This window comes from Merops nubicus, unplaced genomic scaffold, assembly GCF_000691845.1.
Source record: "Merops nubicus isolate BGI_N331 unplaced genomic scaffold, ASM69184v1 scaffold1315, whole genome shotgun sequence".
Taxonomy (NCBI): domain Eukaryota; kingdom Metazoa; phylum Chordata; class Aves; order Coraciiformes; family Meropidae; genus Merops; species Merops nubicus.
The window spans coordinates 4,543-25,649 of NW_008608765.1; the positions used below are offsets into that span (position 1 = coordinate 4,543).

The following is a 21,107-nucleotide window of genomic DNA, read 5'->3' on the forward strand; positions in this document are numbered from 1 at the left end:
TTTTTTTAACATATTGTAATGAGAAAGTGAAAGGTGCATCCTGATTTCTAGTATTTCTAACTTCTGTCTCTCAAAAATATAGAACCACAGAAGCCATATGTGAATAATGAAATAAAACACTATCTTTTTCTGTTTGCAGTTTGCAAAGGAGATACTTCAGATCTTTTAGACTACAAGTCAGTAAACTTTGCTTACACAGCTGGCTCCATTCATTCTCTGAAGCCAATCACTTCCTCTGTGGTGGCTGATAAGAATTTAAGGCTTGAGGAGGTGGAGTGTCAGCATCCCTAGTACTAAACACATTCCCAGCTATATTGGTAGCCTCTGTCCATCACCCATGCTGGAAGCCATTTGGAAAAGGAGAAATAGAAGCTGTGAAGGGGAAATCATGCATCATCATCCTGGCTGGAATGTACAGAAGACTTTATGCTGTTTTCATCATGTGGATTCACTAGAGAAATGACCACCTTTGATCAGCCAAGCAAAATCAAAAACTTGTTTATTTGCTGCCTATGCCCCCCATGGGTGCTGAGGCTCTGGACTTGCAGGCGCCCGAGGACAAGGAGGAATCTGCTAGTGGGCACCGTGTGTGTGATCTACGTGGGATTCCTCATCAGTCAAGTGGGTCATGTTTTACCCCAGCACAAAGGAGGACACCAGAAGATCGGTTCCAGAAGCCTTCAAGATGCAGCCCAAACACCTTTTCTGGGCATCCCACTGGATGGCACCCTGTCACCACCCAATTTCCAGGAACCCCAGCTTAGTAGCAATGGGACCTTGCTGCCACCCAATGTCGTTTATATCACCCTGCGGTCCAAGCGCAGCAAGCCTGCCAATATCAGAGGCACAGTGAAGCCAAAGCGCAGGAAGAAACACACAACTCCTTTGTCCTATGGGCAGCGCTTTCCAAAAGATACTTTTAAAGGCCAGGAAGAGGCCTTGGCCCAACAGCCAGGGAGGGCCGCGCATGCCACGGGCACAGTGGGAGCAGCAATAGCTCTGGAGGCCAGAAAGCACCAGCTGAATGAGTACAGGCATAAGGGAATGGCACTCAGCGAGAGGGGCCTCGAGAGACCTGGGGGGATTGCTGAAGCGACAAAGGCACAGCCCCATCCCGCGGAAAGCAACATCAGGATCTACAGTGAGAGCTCTCCCTCATGGCTGAGCAGAGAGGACATCCTAAACATGCGCATGCTGGCCGATTCTCAGATAGAGAGCATCCAAGAAGTACCTTCTCATAAAGCAGTCCTCGTAGCGTTTGCAAGAGGTCCCAGCCCCACAGGAACTGCTTGTCATCAGGGACACTGTGGCATCATCAAAAGACCCCTCGACATGAGTGAGGTGTTTGCCTTTCATTTGGATAGGATCTTGGGTCTAAACAGGAGCTTACCTTCTGTAAGCAGGAGATCCGAATTCTTCCAAGGTAACGCATTCCTATGTTTTTCAGCTTTCAGGTGGGGTGCTGAGGTTTCCTTCCCTCTCCCACGTTACCCATGGGCCAACAGCCACCACTTAACTCCTGTGAGCCTGAGAACTAGGCCCATTGTTACAAGTAAAGCTGATACCTGTGTGTAACTTTTGCAGTGCAATTATCCTGTCCAAAGGATGCAGTGCCTCAAAGTTTAGATCAAAAATCATTGAGCTGCTGAAGGCAGTAACAGTTTCCCTTCCATGAGAGTCTGGAATGAGAAAAAAAAAAAGAGGGAATCATCTGGAGATTGCATGACATTGTACAGACTGTCTGAAGTGAAACTGGTGAAAGAAAGGAATTCCAGAATCCTCTGTGATTTAGTTGGTTGGTTGGTGGTAGTGTTTTGTTTTGTTTGGTTTTTTTTTTTTTCCCCCCCAGCTAAAATATTGTTGAAAGTGAGGAATGAATTAATCTCAAACAGGTGGTAGGAATACGAGTTAGAATTCTACTTCTGCTTCTTTTTGCTATCTTGTTAAATGTCATCAGCCTAACTGCTATCTTTGTACAGTCACAAATTACAATCCAAAAGGACTGCGTTGCATTTTAATGAATCATTGCTAAAGTGGCTAGCAGTGTTTTGCTATTTATTTCTTGCTGCTGAAGTTAGCTTATACCAGATACTTTTATTGCAGTCTGTGTTTCTCAAAAAAAGTAATGTAAGAATGACTATTTCTGAAGCTTGACAGCAAAAAGACAATCCAGTGATCTCCAGTTTCTTCCTGCTTTGTAAACCTTCCCTTTGGCAGCTTGTACAGGAATGTGAATGAATCTCTAGGAACAACAGTTTGGAAGCTTCTGAATATTATTCATACTTGCAGAGCATGGAAGATACATTATGCCTAGTTTATTTTTAGGAACAAGATTTATTGCTATAGGGCTGTCATAAGGCATTAAGGTAGTTTGGTTGGAGGAGCTCTGTACAGTGTGGCTGCAGAGATGACAGACTGCAAGCCTCTGAAAACTGCTATTAGGCTAATTGTGCATTGTGTTGCTCAGTATCTGTCACCTTACAGTAGGTTTTGGACTGTCTGGAACAGAGACTGTCATTCTGCTCTCTAATTTTCTTTTCCTCCTAAATGGCTATGTTCTTATAGCAAGGAGAGTGTTGCTAGGTGATGAGAAGAGAAATAACATTATTTTGGTCTCAGTTCATTTTTTCCAGCTAAAGGCTGAACAGAGCACTTGGAACAGTTATTGTGCCTTGTCTCTCTCCATTTCTTTAGCCCAGAAATATGCTGGAGCTGAAATGCCTACTATCATAGAATCATAGGATCCTTTGGGTTGGAAGGGACCTTTAAAGGTCTAATATCTACTTGAGCTCATTGCTCTTTACGTGCTTGTGTTTGGTATAATCTGGAAAACATCTGTGTTGAGAAAATGAACAAAATATATTTTTAAAAATAATATGAACAACCAGTGAGCTCATTTCCATAACTCATATGCGTTTAAATTAAGATTAGGTGGGCACTGTAAAGTTTTTTCAGGGCAGCTTATGTGAATCATGGCTCTTTGTATGGGAAAGAAAGCAATGCAGGCTTAGAGACTGTGCGTGTGTGTGTGTGTATAAATGTACACCAATTCTGGGCTGACATGTCTCTTTCCACGACATATCCCTTTAGCTTGCCTCAGTTGTGATGTGATCTAACAAGACATGTTTGATGTAGCATTAAAATCTTTAAAAATGGGCTTTTCAAAACTGTCATTCATTTTGTCAAAAGCAGTTTCAAAGAACAGCTTCGTAAATCTCTGTACAGGTTCTGTTTCCCCTATTCCCACAAATTCCCCATTGATTTTTTTAAGTCTAGCAAAATGCTGGATGCAAGTCCTCTGCCTACTGCCCTTGCCTTCCCTACTTAATTATAAAGCCTTTTTAAGTGTTAACTGATTTTTTTTTTTTAATGGTTTAGTCTTATTTTTCCATCATGGATGGGAAAGTCAGGTACGATAAGTCTTTCTCTCATATTTTTGCAATGAATTGGCTGAACATAAAAAGCCTGGGGAGTACAGGTGGGCAAGCCACTTTTGAGTTCAGCATTAAAGTCTAAAAGAGCATGATTCTGGACATATGCAAGCAAACATTCATTACTCCCATTGCCACCTACAAGGTGTAAAAAATGTCAAGCAATAAACAAAAAAAAGGATAAGCCTGTAAAACAACAAGAGATAATCATAAAACTGAGTCTGTCTGGGAGAAAAAGTGTCAAATTGTGGAGGCTGATGCTTTTGTGTCTGAGTTTGGGGCTGGTCACATTAATACCACAGGACCGAGTATATTTCATCACCCTAACCTGAGGACAGAAGAGACATAAGTGACTTTGGTTAGTGTCACAACCCCACCTTAATTTGCACAAAAGCTAAGTAAAATGGCTGTACATATTGCCTGTAGCTCAGCAACATCATTTGCAGGGTAGGACAATGCCAGTGTCTGTCTGGACTTGAGCTATCACTGGAGTAACCTGGGCTGGAGCAGGCTTGCTCCCGTGTTGCAGCGACAGCTGCAGGGACAGGACTCTGGCTCCTTGGATTGTAGCAACAAGGCTGAACTTTTCTCTGCTTTCTGCTTCTGGCCCTTATATTTTCCTTCAGAACTTACTCTACAATCCAAGTGTGTCAGTCCTCCTCATCTTTCCATACTAAATCATCCTCTTTTGCTAACACATGGACAACTAAACTGTTTATTTCAGATGTGGCAGTGGTAAGCCGTACTGCTTTACAGTGGACAATGAGGAGTTTGAGAAAGGGCTTTAAATACTTCATGAAAGAATTACTCTTTAGTGATGCTTTCATGGGCATGTTTCAAAATATTTTCTTTCAAGGAAGCTAGAAAAAATGTAGATACAAGTTAGAACACAAGATTGAAGAGTGACATTTGCAAGAGCATCTCTGTGGTTAAGAAACAGGCTGTTTTCAAAGTGATGTGGTGTGTGGCTAAGATGATGCCTATGCTGAAGAAGCCAAGCAGTGATGCATTGCCTAACTGTACAGGAAGCAGTTTGGTACTTGAAGTAGTCTAGTCTCAGCAGCCTGAGGTTTCATCTGTGTTAGTTTATTCAATTCAGGATATACTGAGCCAGTAGCTCCTAAGGACCTAAGAACTTTTTGAAAATATTTTGATGCTTAAAAATTCATAGGAATTATTAGGAAGCTGGTTCTGACATAAGTTTTGAAAAATCTTTCCCATACAATTTTGCAGATAGCCTTTAGATAGGCAAATAGATCCATAGGTCTAAAATGTCAGATGAAGATAAAACTAAGTCGTTTGGCTTTGGGCAAGACTCGGTGAAATGCAGCTGCAGCAAGAGAACAGCTGTAGCCCTTAGCTGATTAGGAAAGAAGAGCGTGTGGAACACGGTGAAGCATGCTCAGCCTCAGTTTTGGCTGCATCAAAATGGAAGCTAGATTCTTAGCCAGGCCTTACTTCTCACCATTCAGTTAACTTCAGCCCCATCCTCACAAGCTTTGAATTGGAAGAGCCCCACTGTTTTCAGTGGGCTCATGCCTATTCACACAGCTATGAATCAGACTCCTTATCTCCTTTAATTCAGCATCTTCTTGTTTTTCCTGTAAGTGTCAAAAATTTGAGTCACTGCTCTTTACTGAAGCTGCTGTTTCATATCCCTGAAATTCAATTGGTATTACAGAGTTGAAAGATTTTGGCTCATCTTTTCTACTCCCATTTCCTCTGACATGCAAACATTTCCTGTGTTTAGCCTTGGTCTTTTAAAAATGTTTTTATATCTTAGTGGAAACTGGCAAGTTATTATTCATATTTTTCAAGTATTTATATTACTATTGTTTATCATGTCCCTTTTGGGTAGACAGGAGATGTTTGTTTTGTTAGAATACCATTTATGTATTTGGTTTGTGAAAGAATTCATGAATAGTTACATAAGCTGTTATTTGAGATAAAAATAATAGATCAGACTTGGTCCTGAAGAAAGCTGTCCTTTTTTTGTGACAATTCCCAATGCTTATATAGACTTTCTCCAACTGGCTTGGAAAATAGGCTTAGCCTCCTAGTAGCCCTGATTATAGAACCAGAGCAAGAGAGAGGGAAACGGCTAAGATCTCCCAAATTAATTTCTTAAATAATTATTCAGGCAACTCAGCAGAAGCCAAATTTTCAGGAGCACTCAGCACTGTTTTTTGAGCATAGAAAAATGTGGCACATGGTGCTGATAAAGGTAGTACTGATCCTAGTAAAAGAGAGAGAGTGGTTTTCCTAATAGAAGAACACGTGTATTCCTGAGGAAACACTGGACATCTGGGAGGGAAGATAAAGAGATGGTGGAGCTGCACGTTGGATTGGCTTGAGAGTGGCTACCTTGTTTGTGCAAGCCACAGCAGAGAGAAGGCAGAGTACATTATGGTTTTGGAGAGGAGTTCAGTTTTTTCTTGGGCTTGATTACATGTGGGGCCTGTTATACTCTTGATAAATCTGAGATGATTCACTGCTAAGTATGGACAAAGGTAATTTCTCACCTGTTTTAGATCAGTCAGCATCCCTTGAACAAGTTGCTTTTTGATTCAGCTGTAGGGAACTCTGTTTTTAACAGTCCCTGCTGGTTACAGGTGGAGCATTCACATTAGCAGCTTTTACCTTGCTGTTGGAGTTAGTACCTGTTGTCTCTGTGCTATTTTCTGTCTGGCTAGCCTCTGGAGAGGAAGGTGCCATTAGCCATTAACCTTGTGGCATTCGTGAGTTTCTTAAAGCTTCTTTCCAAATGTATCTCTGGCTCCACGGGCATCTGAAGACAGAGGCAATTTAGGCTGCATTTAACTATATGATAAATTGTACAGTAGTGTGGGCTTTAGGTTCATAGACCTTTAATATAAATAAGTTTTAAAGTTTTATACATGTTCCAACACTTACTATTTAGTAAATAGCTGCTTTGCAGTTAAATGGTTCCTCCTCTCTGTACTGACATTATATTTTGGTCTTCTGTTTGCACCCAAAAGTATAAAGGATTTCTTTGTTCTAATGTGTGTGCAGGCCACAGTCAGTCCTAGGCCCCGGCAGCATTGTATCAGCAATGAAAAGGAGAGTTCCACTTGCCTAGGAAGATAGTTATCACCCAATATCAAGTAATAGGAGGGGTGTATATATATATCTGTTGCTATGCTAGGAAAACTCAGTTTTAATTCTTTGCTTAGGTTTCTTTCCACTAAGAACTCTGAAAATTCACAAAAGCTAAGGCCCTTGACTTAGTGTCAGTGGAGAGCAGAATATTCCTAACACAGAAAAACGTGGCCATAGCCATTGCTAAACAAAACAGATCTCATGTTATAACTAGGAAAAGAAAACAACCAACTAGCCAAGGTGCTTGCTCATGCTTAAGATCACACTCCCTGGTACTCTCATATATCATCTCAGGGCTGTGAAATCCTGCATTATAGTCCTAAAATACTAAAGGTAGCGAAACAGATCCACTTTGAGTATAGTATTTGTAGTGTTTCTGTGCCCAGTATGTATAAAAAATTTCCACAATGTAAATTTGCAGCTCCTGTGAACCATCATCTCTCCACTGGCATCAGTGGAAAGTTACATCACTGCTTCACAGTAGGATTGTAGGCTCTTAATCTACCTACAAACTTTCTAAAAGCCTGGTTTAGTATGACTTTGTACGTTAACTTTTGCTTCAAATGGAGAAAGCCTTTTGTACACAGAAGGCATTTATAATGGCTGTGCTGCTTCGTTCCTGCCGCGAGCGGTTTTATATGCACAATAAGACCAAATTAACCAAAGGATGTAAAATTATTAGTCCTAGGCCATTTTTCTTGCCACATCTCTAAAATGGCATAATTATTGATGCTTAGGTAATATCTAAAGAATGATCAAGTAAGTCTGACAGTACTGCACTATACTGATGTGTTTTTCCTTTTTCAGATGGTCAAGCCTGTCCCATTACTCTCTGGGATTCGTCACTGAGTCCAACAGATAATAATACTCATTCTTCAGTGAAATTAACCTGGGGGCAGTATCAGCAGCTACTGAAGCAGAAATGCTGGCAGAATGGTAAAGTTCCCAAAGCTGAGTGGGGCTGTACTGAAATCCATCATCACGAGTGGTCCAAGATGGCACTCTTTGATTTTCTTCTGCAGGTAAAACATTTACTGAATACAACTATCTGCCTCAGAATTCATATGAGCACACAAGGGGGTCCTAGAAAAGTAATTTTAGTTTATTTCCTTTTTTTTATTTTTTTAAATGGGGAAGAGGTGTATTTGCACAGTTTGAACTTTTTTTTGCTGGTGGTTTCTTATGATAAAAATATCCAAAATGCAAGTTATAACCAAGGAAAGAAAACGTGGAACTTGACTGACTCATTTTCCAAAAAAGGAAGCAAAGGCCTTTGTCTTGAGACATCTTGTTTTATTCCACCTTGAGGCAGGCTTATTGTTTCTCCTCGACTCCTTGTTCCTCCAAACCTGGCTATGTTTGTGACTGTAAAACACTTTTTAACTGTGTGCTCTTTCCAGCACCTCCCCAGCCCTCCAAGTTGATAGAAGTGGTTTTAGTCAGCTGAAATCTGGATCAAGATAGGAGTTGTAGTGGCTAATTCTCCTTTTTAAAAACATCACTAGTGACTTAGTAAGGAAAGAGTAGAGCAGCCACTGAAAAATCACATGGCTGCAGTTACTCATTTAGGTCCTGCACATTATCATTAGCTCTCTAAATAACACCAAACTAGGGCTCTGCCTGGTTGTATCATAAAGTATGGCTACAGATAGAGCAATTATATAGTAGAATGTTAATATATGCCCTGTATTAATAAGGACTCAACTGAACCACCTGGCTGGAAGCTAATTTTGTAGCTTCCTCAGATATGACACTACTTCCAATTGTGCTTGCCTGCCAGACAGGTCTGGGTGACTGAGCATTCTGTACCACTTACTGGTTTATTTAAAACTGCAGCAAGCACAACTTTTATACACCATGTCTGGTTGTTCACATAATTCAGCTTTTTATAGAGTACATTTCTTTAAAGATAAAAATGACTTGGTTTATGCCTGTACCTGTCCTTCTCTAGTCCTCTTGTATGATGAATGGATGTTCCAAATTTCTTTTAGGTTATATTTTGCAAAGTTATTATGTTAAAGAAAGCATCCAATTCTCTAAAAATAGATTGTCATTTGCCTAATGACTCCATCTTTAGTCCTTCTATGAGCAAGTAATTCTTAGAGACTGGTATAAAGTCATATGAGGATTATTCTGACATTAAACATAGTAATGTCCCTACAGGAATACTATGGATTATATCAGAGTTAATGTTTTCATGTTATTGTCTTGAACAGTTTAAAAATTCTCATGAGTTCTGTGTTGATTTCTAATTTTAAGGTCCTCCAAGACAAGTTTTTAATCTTCATAATCAAACTACTACTATCCAGGAGAAGTGGTCAGTTAAAATAAGCTACAGTAGGATTGAACTGTACCAAAAGGAGTGAACTTTACATGAGAAACAAATTACTCTTATGATAGTAGCTGATATCAGAGTGATTTATACTTTGAGTTGCATACCAGACAAGAACATGCATACCAGAAAGTGAGTGGAAGTGGGCCTTACAGCTCTGAAAGACTAAAATTTTGTCTGAGTGCTCTCAGGACTTTAGAGTTTATCAGCAGTAGAACATGAAGGCTCTAAAACAAAAAAATGCCAAAGAGGGAATCTGTGCTTTATGAGTCATTCAGAAATAAAGAATAATGGTGAAAAGTATTCTCTATTAAATGAACTTCCCTTAGAAGAATAGATTTGGTGCCTGTAATAGATATTCCTAGTCTCTGATTTCAAATGTTGTAAAACATAGAAGCAGGTTGAAAAATGCTTATAGCCAACCTTCACTTGTCTTCTGCAAGGACTCAATTAAAATAAGGACATTACATTTTAAATGGCTTCTTTAATTTTGGATGCTTGGACTTGTCATGTACATAAATATGACAAAAACCAATGCTAAACTATTAAGGTGGCTGCATCAATCCCAGAGTGTCCCATCATTCCGTCTTAACACTGGAATGATGCAAGATATGAAGAGGATGTCTGTAAGGAAATTACCACCTTGTCTATTTAATGTATGTAACAAAGTAAGATTCAGATGAAATTAGGGCCACACATCAAAGGAGTTTGTCTGGAAGGATTCTGCTTCATTTTGGCAAAGCCTTTGGATGACTTGAATGAGAGATCCCATGAGCTAGAACACTGCAAGCAAGAGGGTCTTTAGTGCCTGCAGATGCTGAATGCTGCTCATGAAAGGAGAACATAGAATAGAAATCTGTTCCTTTCCTCATTTTTTTTTCACGTTTGAAACAAACACTGCCGCTAGGATTGGTGGCAGCAGTACTACATACTTAAGGAAAAAACAACTCTCAGACTTTCTTCTGATGAACAAAATTAGGAGGCAGTAATTTTATAAGCAGTATACAACAAAGGACAGAAAAAATTATTTATCTTTGATAAGCTACTCATTAAGCCTTAGATGCACCAGACCAGAGTTCCAGTCTGTAAGCACATGCCAGCAGGAGCAGGGCTGCTCCCTGGGCAGATGAGCTGGAGCCAAGGGCAGCCCAACAGCAAGCAACTAGGAGAGCTCTAAGGAAGAAGTGTCAGGCCTGATGGAGCTTCTGGGCTCATAGTCAGTGGTAGGGTGTGTGGAGGTCCCAGGTAAGGCTATTTGGGGCAAATAAGGCCTATTGCACTCAGGACCTTGGCAATGCTCTGTATTTACACTTATCTGGTCAACAGGGGTAAAAACGGTTTCAAGGAGAGATTTATCCTGTTGGGATTACGTGGTTATCCTAAAATGGCATCCTTTGCTCTGAGGGTGCCTCATTCTTGTCGTTGTTTTTGAAAGGGAACATAAATGACTAAGTCAGAAGAGATGCCTCATATTTACACTGCTAAAGTTATACCAGATGTATTCCTTCCAGCTAAGTGCTCTGTGGTGAATAAGCCAGGGTTAGCCTGGGAAAAAAAAAGCCTGGACCATCATGTCATTAAAGTATATACAACAGTGCAGCTCAGGGAGGCTGCTCTGTGATTATAAATGCACAGTTCTTGCATTTCATAGCTTCTGATGGTTTGCTGTGCCCCTTACTAATCTTCTCAATTTTTTTTTTGTGTACTATTAGTCTAATTGGTCCCACAAAATGGAGACCCTCAGTGTGTGTCAGGCTGTGCTATTTCTATTGTTCTCCAGCAAAGAAAGTGTAAAAAACCTAGAACCTCCTGAAAAAAATAGAATTGTATTCACCAGCTTGTTATTCCAGTTATACAGTGGTATTGTTCCATTATTTTCAAAGAATTTCTACTGACATAAGTCATATCTAGAAACTGTATGAAATATGCAGTCTGAGAGTCTAACAGTACTTGAAGTATGAGGACCAGGCCTTCAACGCCATTTCACTGCTGACTTTAATTATACTTGTCCTGAACTTGCTTTCCTGACAGATGTATTAGTGAGCAATGTCTTAGAGTGACACTTTACCCCAAATACTTTGTTATTGTTTTCACTTGGCACTCTGCTGTACTTTGTTTTAGATCTATAATCGGCTAGACAGAAACTGCTGTGGATTCAAACCTCTCAAGGAGGATTCCTGCGTGCAGCAAGGACTGAAGCTGAAATGTAGTGATCAGGATGCTGTTGACCTGACACACATAGTTCAGAGAAGGCATGACCGAAGGCACTTGGCCTTTATAGACAATAAGGGTTTCTTTGACAGAAATGAGGACAATCTTGACTTCAAAATATTACAAGGAATCAATGAGTGAGTTTTAAATTCTTAATTTTGTAAAAAAGATTGATATTTTTTTTCACTGTTTAAGCATGAGACACACTAAGTTGCTGGAATAGATATCATCAGCCCAAGACATTTGCAAGATATGTCTAAGAATGTATGACTAATCCCACTGCTGTGAAAGATACGATTAACATGCGTATGATTACACGTGCATGGATTTCCTTTGCTGAGTTGCAGTCTATATTCATAGAATTGATTGCTAAACCACAACAGAAATATTGCAATTCAGAATGATGGCAAAGCTGATGAATTTCTTTGTGCTTTTCCAGATTCCCTGAATCTGCAGTTTCAGTGCTGAAGAGCCAACGTTTACGTGAGAAGTTGCTCCAATCTTTGTTCCTTGACAAAATATACTGGGAGAGCCAAGGAGGCAGAAAAGGAATTGAAAAGCTTATTGATGTAATAGAAAGGAGGTCTAAAATTTTTCTTACTTATATAAATGCACATGGAGCCAAAGTAGTGCCCATGAATGAATGAAGCAGTCTGGTTTCCATCTGACCTATGGTCTTGAAAAAAATTTATATGAGGCAAAAATTGTCAGTAAAATGGATTTAATTCATAGGGGGTTTTTTTATTTTTTTTTCCCCAAACTGTCAAGTTTATTTTTAAATAAGAAATCTTACATGGTTTAAAAGCAACATTTAAGTGGCAGCTGCAGCTCAACACACTGCAGTTTCTTCTGTGTCACCGGTGAAATGAAAAAGAACCAAATGGTACAATAAATAATGTAGCAATACATAGGTACCATGAGTGCTCCTGTTAATCTGCTTGTCAATTAGCAACAGGATTTTCAGTAGATTTGGCTGGGTTACTCTTACTTCTGTCATTCAAGTTAGTAAAATCTTTATTGCAAATTACAGGGATTTGTAAGTATTTAATACATTCATGAGAACTGTCATTGTGTCTACCTTCTCAAACATATCTAGAGCAGAAAGGTGCATATCTAGAAACATGTCTAGAAGGAAACGTATCTAGAACAGATTTTAGAAGGAATCTGTATTTTTTATTATGAATACTAAAAGGCCAACATTTCCAAAGGTTTATTTTGTTTTATTTCATTTTGATCTTTTGAAATTTGTAGACTAAATTCAGCTCTTTTGAATGGAGGGATGTTTGCACTGGACAGGACAGAAATTTAGAAACAGAGTGAGGAGAACATGGCTTTAACAATGATAATTGATTTGACAAATACGGGTTTTACTTGTCCAGTATGGAGTACAATTAATCATGAATCACTCATTACAATGTACTGTTTTCAGTTCAGGGTGTTCTGATGTGTGGGTAGATGATCTGATATTTTCTTTCTATTGATTAACTGGGTGTTACTCATAGAATTGTCTTTTATTACCACTATTTAAAAAAAAAAAAAATCAGCTTTAGCTTTGTGTGAATATGCTGCTAAGCGTAAATTTTATTTTTGCAACTTTCTTGACAATATTGTTTAGAATATTATAAAAAAGCAGACCTAATAAAGACATGAGTGTTGTTAAACTCATCAAAGAAAATGTTTGTGCTGCACGCTCGGCTCTAGCCAGCGATTCATACTCTGCTTTTCCATTAAGACTGATCACTGCAGGGTGATGATGCTAGCTGACAACTTGTCTCAAGTATTCCCACAGGTAACATTGGCAGAAAATGTTGAATAAGCACTTTGGATTCTTAATATTCATCTGCTCCAGAAATAAATACAGTCTACTATGACATACCTTCTACCTATCTGATTAGAATGACTCTTAGCATCTTTCTAGAGAAATGTCTACTATGTTCTTGCTGTGAGAGAATGGCAAAAGTTGAGTATTTTCATAGCTACTCTTTATGTATACCAAAAAATACATGATGTATGTGATTTTAAAATATTTTTGAAAGTGCTTGTGTAATGCCATTAATGAGAAACCTAAATGGATTGTGTTGATGTTAATGTGGATGGGAGAATTGAATGTTTTATATAACTACAATTCCACTGCAACTAAACCAGATTTTCTTTCTTAGTACTGGAACAGCAGTTAACAATAATTGCATTACTAGAAGAAATAGATCTCATTATAGGCAGTTAAAGATACTTAATAAAATTTTACGAGCTTGGCCATCTAAATAATCTTTTATTTCATTCTATCAGCAAAGGACAGATAAATTTGTAAAAACTTCCAAAAACTTAACTATTGTCTTGAAAGGACACATTTCAGTTGCCTTGGACTTTCCAATAGCACTGAAGTAGAATTATATAGGATTTTCCTATTATCTCTTTCTTAAAATGTTGTAACTTATTAGCTAGGTAATTTCTATCACAGGAACAAAAATATTCCTGTAGCTTGCTCTGTGAACAGGTACTACAGAAAGAAATATTACCCTCTGGATCCATTTCACATGGAATTCCTGTTGCAGTAAATTCTACTCTTTGATGACCATTATTATCAATTTGTCTCATTTTCTAGCCTATCTCATGCTTTTTTTCCTGCTAGATCTCTGTTCAAATGGATTATCACACACTTCTGGGAGTGAGAGAAAGGCATGACTCTCAGCTGCACTCCACTTAGAATAGGGCCATGTGGGGATATGAGAGTGTACCTGATCATGAAATGAAGTCCCATGAGAACTCTGTCTTCTAGCTTCTCCTCTTCTATCTTTAGACTGTACATCCTGATGCCAAGTCATTGACTCACATTGCCCAGTTGCATTTTTTTCCAGAATTGACTCATTGCCCAAGAAGAGAAAGAAATCAGAAGTCAGGATTTTTGTATCTTTCCAGGTTAGTTCATTTACTTTTATGGTGACGCATTCTTCTCCATTTCTTCTTGACATGGACTAGTGTTTCCTTGAGCATGATACATTTTTTTTATTTGCTCGATAGTTCAGTGCCAGCTCTTAAAACAGCAATGTAATTGTCAACAAGTAAGTAATTGCCCTGAAGCTGACCTGGAGCAATGCCTCTCAGTAGTCTTGGGTTTAAGAGGTCCAAGAAACCACGATCATGGAATCATAGAATGGTTTGGGTTGGAAAAGACCTTAAAGATCATCTAGTTCCAACCCTGCTAAGCCAAGGAGGGATGCTTCCTACTAGAACAAGTTGCACAGGGCCACATCTAACGTGGTCTTGAACACATCCAGTGATGAAACATCCACAAGTTCCCTGAGCAACCTGTCCCAGTGTCTCACCACTCTCATAGTAAAGAACTTCTTCCTAATTTCTAATCTAAATCTACCCTCTTCTAGTTTGAAGCTGTTACTCTCCGTCCCATCACTACAAGCTCTTGTAAAAAGTCCCTCTCCAGCTTTCTTGTAGACCTCTTTCAGATACTGGAAGGCCGCAGTAAGGTCTTCCCAGAGTCTTCTCTTCTCCAGGCTGGACAACCCCAACTTTCTCGGGCTGCCCTCACAGGAGAGCTGCTCCAGCCCACTGATCGTCTTTGTGGCCCTCCTCTGAACCTGCTTCAACAGGTCCTTGTGCCCCTTGTGTTGGGGGCTCCAGAGCTGGGTGCAGTAGTACAGGTGGGGTCTCACGAGAGCAGAGCAGAGGGGAAGAATCACCTCCCTCGACCTGCTGGCCACACTTCTGTTGATGCAGACTAGATGATGCTGTGCAGTACTTAAAAGTTTGACAAAGCCATGAAAAGCATAGCTGTAAAGAGCAACTCTTCTGGAGACAAATCCTGCAAATGAATGTTCTTAGGAAAAGAATGGTGTTTTTTGCGAGACATTTGTGGTGGCAGAAGCGTACAGATGCAGTTGTTACTAGAGCTAATCTGCAGGCTGAAACAATATCTAGGCTTAGAAAGTACAAGGTGACAGATACGTGTATCTTCCCGTGCTGTCTGCAGCATGAACCAGACAAGCACATAAAGGCATCATCGTCTTCTCAGAACTGCTGGAGGAACCAGTGAGTCCAGAGCAAACAGCCAAGGTAGACTGGGCTGTGCCAGAAGGAATACTTCTTTCTCTGGAAGTCTGAATTTTGGTCTAGGGCGAAGTGTTCCGCATCCTGCTCTCGCCTTACGGTGGTGTCTAAGCATTGCACTGCACGTGGCTGGAGGCCTTGCTTTCTATGCTGCATTAACATGGTATATTTCTTATGTGTACAAACACTCTCAGGGTTTTCAGGGGAGTCGGGAGGGGCTCTGTGAGGCTGGGCAGCAGGACTGAACCGCAAACTGCTCCCTGTTCTCCGATGTTAACAGACTCCGGAAAGTGCCTTTTCTCCATAATGTTTATCCTGTTGCTGTGGAGCTTGGTACTTGAATCCAGTATTGTTAATGATACAAAGTATGATTGTGATAGTGCTTATAAGTACGTACTAGCCAAGTTCTAGTTTCAGGTTATTTTTTAAAGAAATGAAAAATTCTCTACTTTCTGAGTGCATTTGCATAAATGCTCCAGTAAAACTTACAAAAGAAGCACTTTGCAGAGCTTGTTTATTTGCTGCTACCACACTGAAGAAATCTGCTCTCCCTTCAAAAAACAGGAGCAAAGTTTATTGGGACATCAGTCCACTTCCTTTTAGAACAGCATGATGTTGGACTGACATTCCTTCTCTGTTCCCTGAGTAATACTAACCAATAGGAAATAAACCGAAGCAGCCTTACACTACCTGTGGTGGTGATCAGCAGAAAGCCAAGAAACTGTGTTTTAGTCATCTTTGCTGGGCCGTCTTCCATTTATGGGCATATGGGATTGGACAAAGATTCACATTGGACATTACTGGGAAGGGTGTAACCAGTGGCAACAGTCCAAAACCTGTGGGTGGGAAAAGACGATTATGTCATTCTTGAATCTGCCTGAAAGCCCAAACCACATGAAATGGAATTACTAAGAAAGTCAAGAGACTTTGCTGATTTCATAACATTGGAAGACAGAGCTTAAAATAAATAGCACAGGCATGGATGCCTTAAAATTCCTCAGGAGCCTGCCAGCAAGTTAATAAACTTAAATGTTTCAGAAGCTGAGGACATGAAAACTTTTGTGGAGTACTGTGAGAGCAGTTTCCTTCTTTTTTGTGCATGTATTCTTTAACGCACTATATTAAAAGGTAAATTCCATGGTTTCAAACAAGCAAATAGAAATTTAGGGTACATTAAGGGACAAGCTTCCAACAGCAATTCTGAAAACACTTTCATGCATGTGTGTGTATGTGAACATGAACATACAGATAGATATGTACCTTGGCTTGTTTCTGTAAAATGGTTTGTTTGGTTAATAAAGAGTGAGTTGTTTATAAAACTTGCTGTTTACATCTAAAATTGTATTTGTGAGTGTAAGTCCAATTTTGAGTATACACAAGTTCAAACAAAACATTTTTATGGATGTAACTTTTGTCCTCAAAGGATTAACTCTTCCCTGGCTAACACATCTATATAATAATAAAAGTTTTCAATTTACAATTGTAAAGAAAAACATCAATATGTTTGTACCTGAGCTAATCTGTATGTATCTGCCAGACCGATATCAAATCACGTTTTTATTGAGTTTTGTATTAGATACTGAATTCTGTTTTCTTTTGAATTTATGTATTTTAAAAATCAGTTTATTTGTCCTTTTATTAGTAACAGTAAAAGTGTTATCACAAGTAATGAATTGTTTGAATCTCTGCTATTTCCATATGATGTCCAGGAATATACAAAATAGGATAGTATCTTCATCAGATTTTCTATTCAGATCTCTCAATTGCAGTAACAAAACTGTAATACTTGTTAATGTAATATGTGAATCATTACAGACTGTTTAGAAAGAACTGTGGCCTTGAAACCATTTCTTTAGAGAAATAATCCAAACTAGATTACGAAGATTTTCCTGTGGAAGTATTTTCTAGCTGTTTGCTGACGAGACTTGTAACTATTTCTTAGTAAGCTGTTTCACTGTAGCCGTGGAGCCTCTGGTTACTGCAGCACTGGTATTTACTGCCTTCTTTAGCCATTCTGACAACGCCTACTTACACAAACACTGAACGGAAAAGGCCATGCCCATTTCTGATGCCAGAACAGAGGTATTGGCCGATGACTGGTGGACTTTATAATAGACCACGAGCAAGTACAGGAACAGGAGAAAGTCACTGAATGCTGCGTGGAATAGCAAATCACACAGAGTTAAAGTAGCCTAAGAACACTTGATCTCTGAAGTTTACATTTTTTTCCATAATCCAAGAGAGTCTAATTGGAAACACAAAGATGTTGAAACATTTTTAACCATTCTCTTTCCCACACAGAGTAATTTGATTTGTTTTATTAAAAACATTATTTATTTTTACACAATTTTACTGCATACTTCACGCTCAATTCGCTTGGATACATTTGTGTAAATTCATTACAATTCCACCGAATTATCCCATTTCCAGATAAAATAGTTTAAATCAGTTACGATAATCCATATTCTCCGAGGCTGGAGAACTGAACTCTAAGGTCAAAAGGAGACTTTAGGGCAGTGACAAACCATTAAGAAGGAGACTTGCATGGGTATAGAACTTGGCGTGCAAGTTCGCTAAACAATTATCTCTGCACTCCAAGCAGGATATACAATTTTTCATTAAAGATTATCAGTCTGTTCCACCTGTATTTCTGTGAGAAGTCTTCACTTAGGCAAATAAAAGCATTTGAAATAGAAAGTAAAATAAGCAGTGCAGCAGTATCTTCTTTTAAGTCTTGTGAGATATATGACCTGTGTTTCAAAACAGCATAATAAAAAAAAAAATAAATTCCATGGTATATGAAGAACACTTTATTTGTGGACTGAAATCTGTTTGAAAGATGGCAAGCAAAAGGTAGATCTTCTCAGAATAGAAGAGAGTTAAGCAATGGGGTCCTCTGACAGTCAGTGCTAGGGCTGATTTTATTTATTGTCATCATCACTGGCATACAGAAGACAGTGAACAGTGAAATTCCCAAGGATGCCAATGCTCTATTGTGCATTCATATGACAAACTAATAGTGAAGAACTCTAGAAGAACCTGTAGTCGGCACTGGTGAGGCCACAGCTTGAGTACTGTGTTCAGTTTTGGGCACAACAGTAAAAAAGGGACATTGAGGTTCTAGAGAGGGACTCTAGAACATAGACATAGAGACTTTATGAGAATTAGGCAAGCTTTCATCCTCTGACATTCCTAATATAACAGTTCTGGATGTGGGGGGATAGAGGGGAAAGGAACCACAGATATTGCCCCAAGCTCACATGTTCACTTCCCATTGCCATGGTCTAAGATGGGCTAGGTGGCCCACTCTTAAGAATTCCCAGAAGAGAATTCTGTGTATTTTTATATTTGAAGGTTATTCAATCAGCTGCCATGTTGTAAGCTGTTCAGGCCTTTTCTCTGTTTGTAACAATATATAAAATTATCTTTATTTGCAAGGATGGAAATGCTTGTGTGTTGTCAGCCTGCTCTATCTTTTTTTAAAAGAAAGCAAGCCAGTGGCAACCTTCTAATGCCTAAAGATGGTTTCCCAAAAGCAGTTCCATGAATTTTGTTCTTTTGGAAAAGATTAAATGCAGGCAAAATGCAGAAACACTTTTTCCCCTCTGTGATGCATTGTTCTCTGCGATTTAGCAGTGGGTATACCAATGCCATTATTTAATTAAATCAGATCTTGAAATAAGTGGCTTTCTCTAAAAATTAGTTCAGTTCCAGTAGTTATTTCCTTTTTAGCCTTCTGCAGTACATTTGCTTCTTATTTATCATTTGGTTTCAGCATTCACTGTTCAAGAACATTATCAGTATTTCCTTCAAAGGAGAAACTGGCATGGCATTCCATGAAGGTCTGCTAAGCTGCACAAGCATGCCTTATCAGAGGTATTCTTCAGCTAGCTATGGAAAACCCTTTGAGATTTGGATGGAATTTATTAACTGTTAAGGAAAATAGCAGCAGTGTGAAAGCCAGCCTTATGAAGTGTGAGAACTATGTCTGACAGATGGTAAAAGCTGGCAGTCGAGAGAACTACTCTGCTCTGGGAATTCTGAAGCAACTGCAGGTCATACATCTTAATTTTCAGATATATGTAGATATATCACATAGCTAAGGGTCTTTTTTGGTCACCTATTTTTTTCGTACCTAAGAACTCCTGAGAAAGAAATATACAGTCAAAAATTTAAAGTGTGAACAGACTGAAGCATACTCCGAAGGCAGCTGTAGCATAGTTGCAGTAAACTGGTGATACCCAAACAGAAGCTTGAGCTGCCTTATGAAAGCATCAAGCTGAAGCAAAATAAAAGGATGTGTCCTGATAAATATGACAAGACTTAAAAGAAAAACAAAATAGCTGTATGAGGAAAGCATCTGAGGCTCTTTATCTTAGATAGGCTGCTCAGGCCCACATGGCTATAACAGATCTCTCCCCAAATGCCCATTCACTCATTCTGCTGTCTGTTTTTGCGATCACGTGGACAGTTCTACCATCACAGCTGTCACTGGTCTATAACGTGAAGGTTACTGAACTCAGCTTTCTAAGTTTGAATACCCAGGATACTCTAAATCTTGCTGATTCTTCCCATGTAATGGGATTAACCTTTCTTCCCTCTGGAGCTGAATCACTTAAATGGAAAACTCCCAACACTACACCTGCAGTTTTTATCTTGCACCTGATCCCTACAAGATGCAAGTCTCTTTTGCAGCTGATAAATACGCACTTGTTTTCCTCTTGGTGATCTCCAATAATGTGAAGTATTGGTACCCGTCATCTCTCAGATTTCAAATACAAAATTAACATGTTTTTTTCTTACCAGATCTTTTTCTTCCATATAATATTCTTGTTATAGCAGATATCACTCCAACTATCCAGAATTGTGGCTGCAGGTTGGATACATAACTACCTGGAGAGAATCTCCTAATTTATTTCATGTGTACCATCATTAGAGTATATCTAGCTCAATTTTTGAAAAGAGGGCACAAGTGAAAGAGAGGTTGTGATGAAACATCTCGGAAGTCTTTTTTTTTTTGAAGAGTCTGGTGTGAAAGAACTTGAAACTTATTATCAGACAGGTAATCCACAAATTACTGCTGGGTTCATCTTCACTGATCACTGTTGTGGAGGGCCTCACCTAGCTGTTCCTCCTGCTGTGGGTTCCTTCTCTGCTATGGCTTCCTTTTGCAGTCATTCAGTTCCTGTTGCACTTTTAACTAGGAGACTTCCATCACAGGGTTATTGAGAAGGCTTTGCAGTGTAAAAGGGAAGCAAAACCCAAACCTGCCTATTACATACACTAAAAACGTAGCACGTTGTTTTCTTAATAATCAGACTTGAAAAAAAGTTCTATCTGCGATGTCCTAGTTCTGTTCAAGTGCTGTTCTGCCTTTTGCTAGCCTTCTGCAGAGAAGGTGCTTAGCAGACTTGGCAGTTCCCCCAGACTAAGTGCAACCTGAGCAGTTGCTTTCCAAAGTTGCTTTTTAGCTGAAATACGAGTCTCTTCCTGTCCGGCTGCAGGAGTAACTGTGCTTGGGATTGCAGCTGGGGCCGGGGCTGATTCACAGGATTTATTCCCCATTGAGTAGTGCTTATACTGCTGCTAGAAAGAGTGCAAAATACCATCAAAACTCACACTTCTAGTTGCACTTGAGTGCTTGCTTGCCTGTATCAGCATGAAGTAAGCCAATAAGGCAACTCATGGTACAAAAGAGTTAATGTATTCTGAGAGCCACAAAAGGTCAAAGAACAAAGGAGATTAAATCCCCATTAAAATCACAGCCTTCCACTTCATTTTGCTTTGCATGCTTGTATGTCTAAACTTGAACTTGAAATGCTAGTTTGCAAGTAGTTATAATGTGCAAATTACAGCTTTTGTCAACTTGTTAGTGTTTGTGTTCTCAAGCAAGAGATCCGAAAGGTAAAGAATAACAGATTAAAGCTTATGCAGTGTCAACACCATACTGG

General features: G+C 39.3%; 1 protein-coding gene across 2 annotated transcripts; it reads left to right on the top strand.

Moving 5' to 3' along the window:
- The first annotated feature begins 426 nt into the window (after nucleotides 1-426).
- FAM198B (family with sequence similarity 198, member B) lies at nucleotides 427-11,891 on the top strand. Of its 2 annotated transcripts, XM_008940337.1 has the most exons (5): nucleotides 460-981; nucleotides 1,015-1,423; nucleotides 7,359-7,573; nucleotides 11,005-11,231; nucleotides 11,534-11,891. In XM_008940337.1, exons 1-5 carry the CDS (start codon nucleotides 460-462, stop codon nucleotides 11,739-11,741), a joined length of 1,581 nt encoding a protein of 526 aa, XP_008938585.1. In that variant the 3' UTR covers nucleotides 11,742-11,891. The 2 variants fall into 2 exon arrangements, with proteins under 2 accessions (XP_008938584.1, XP_008938585.1); XM_008940336.1 differs by having other exon boundaries at nucleotides 427-1,423.
- The last annotated feature ends 9,216 nt before the right edge of the window (nucleotides 11,892-21,107 follow it).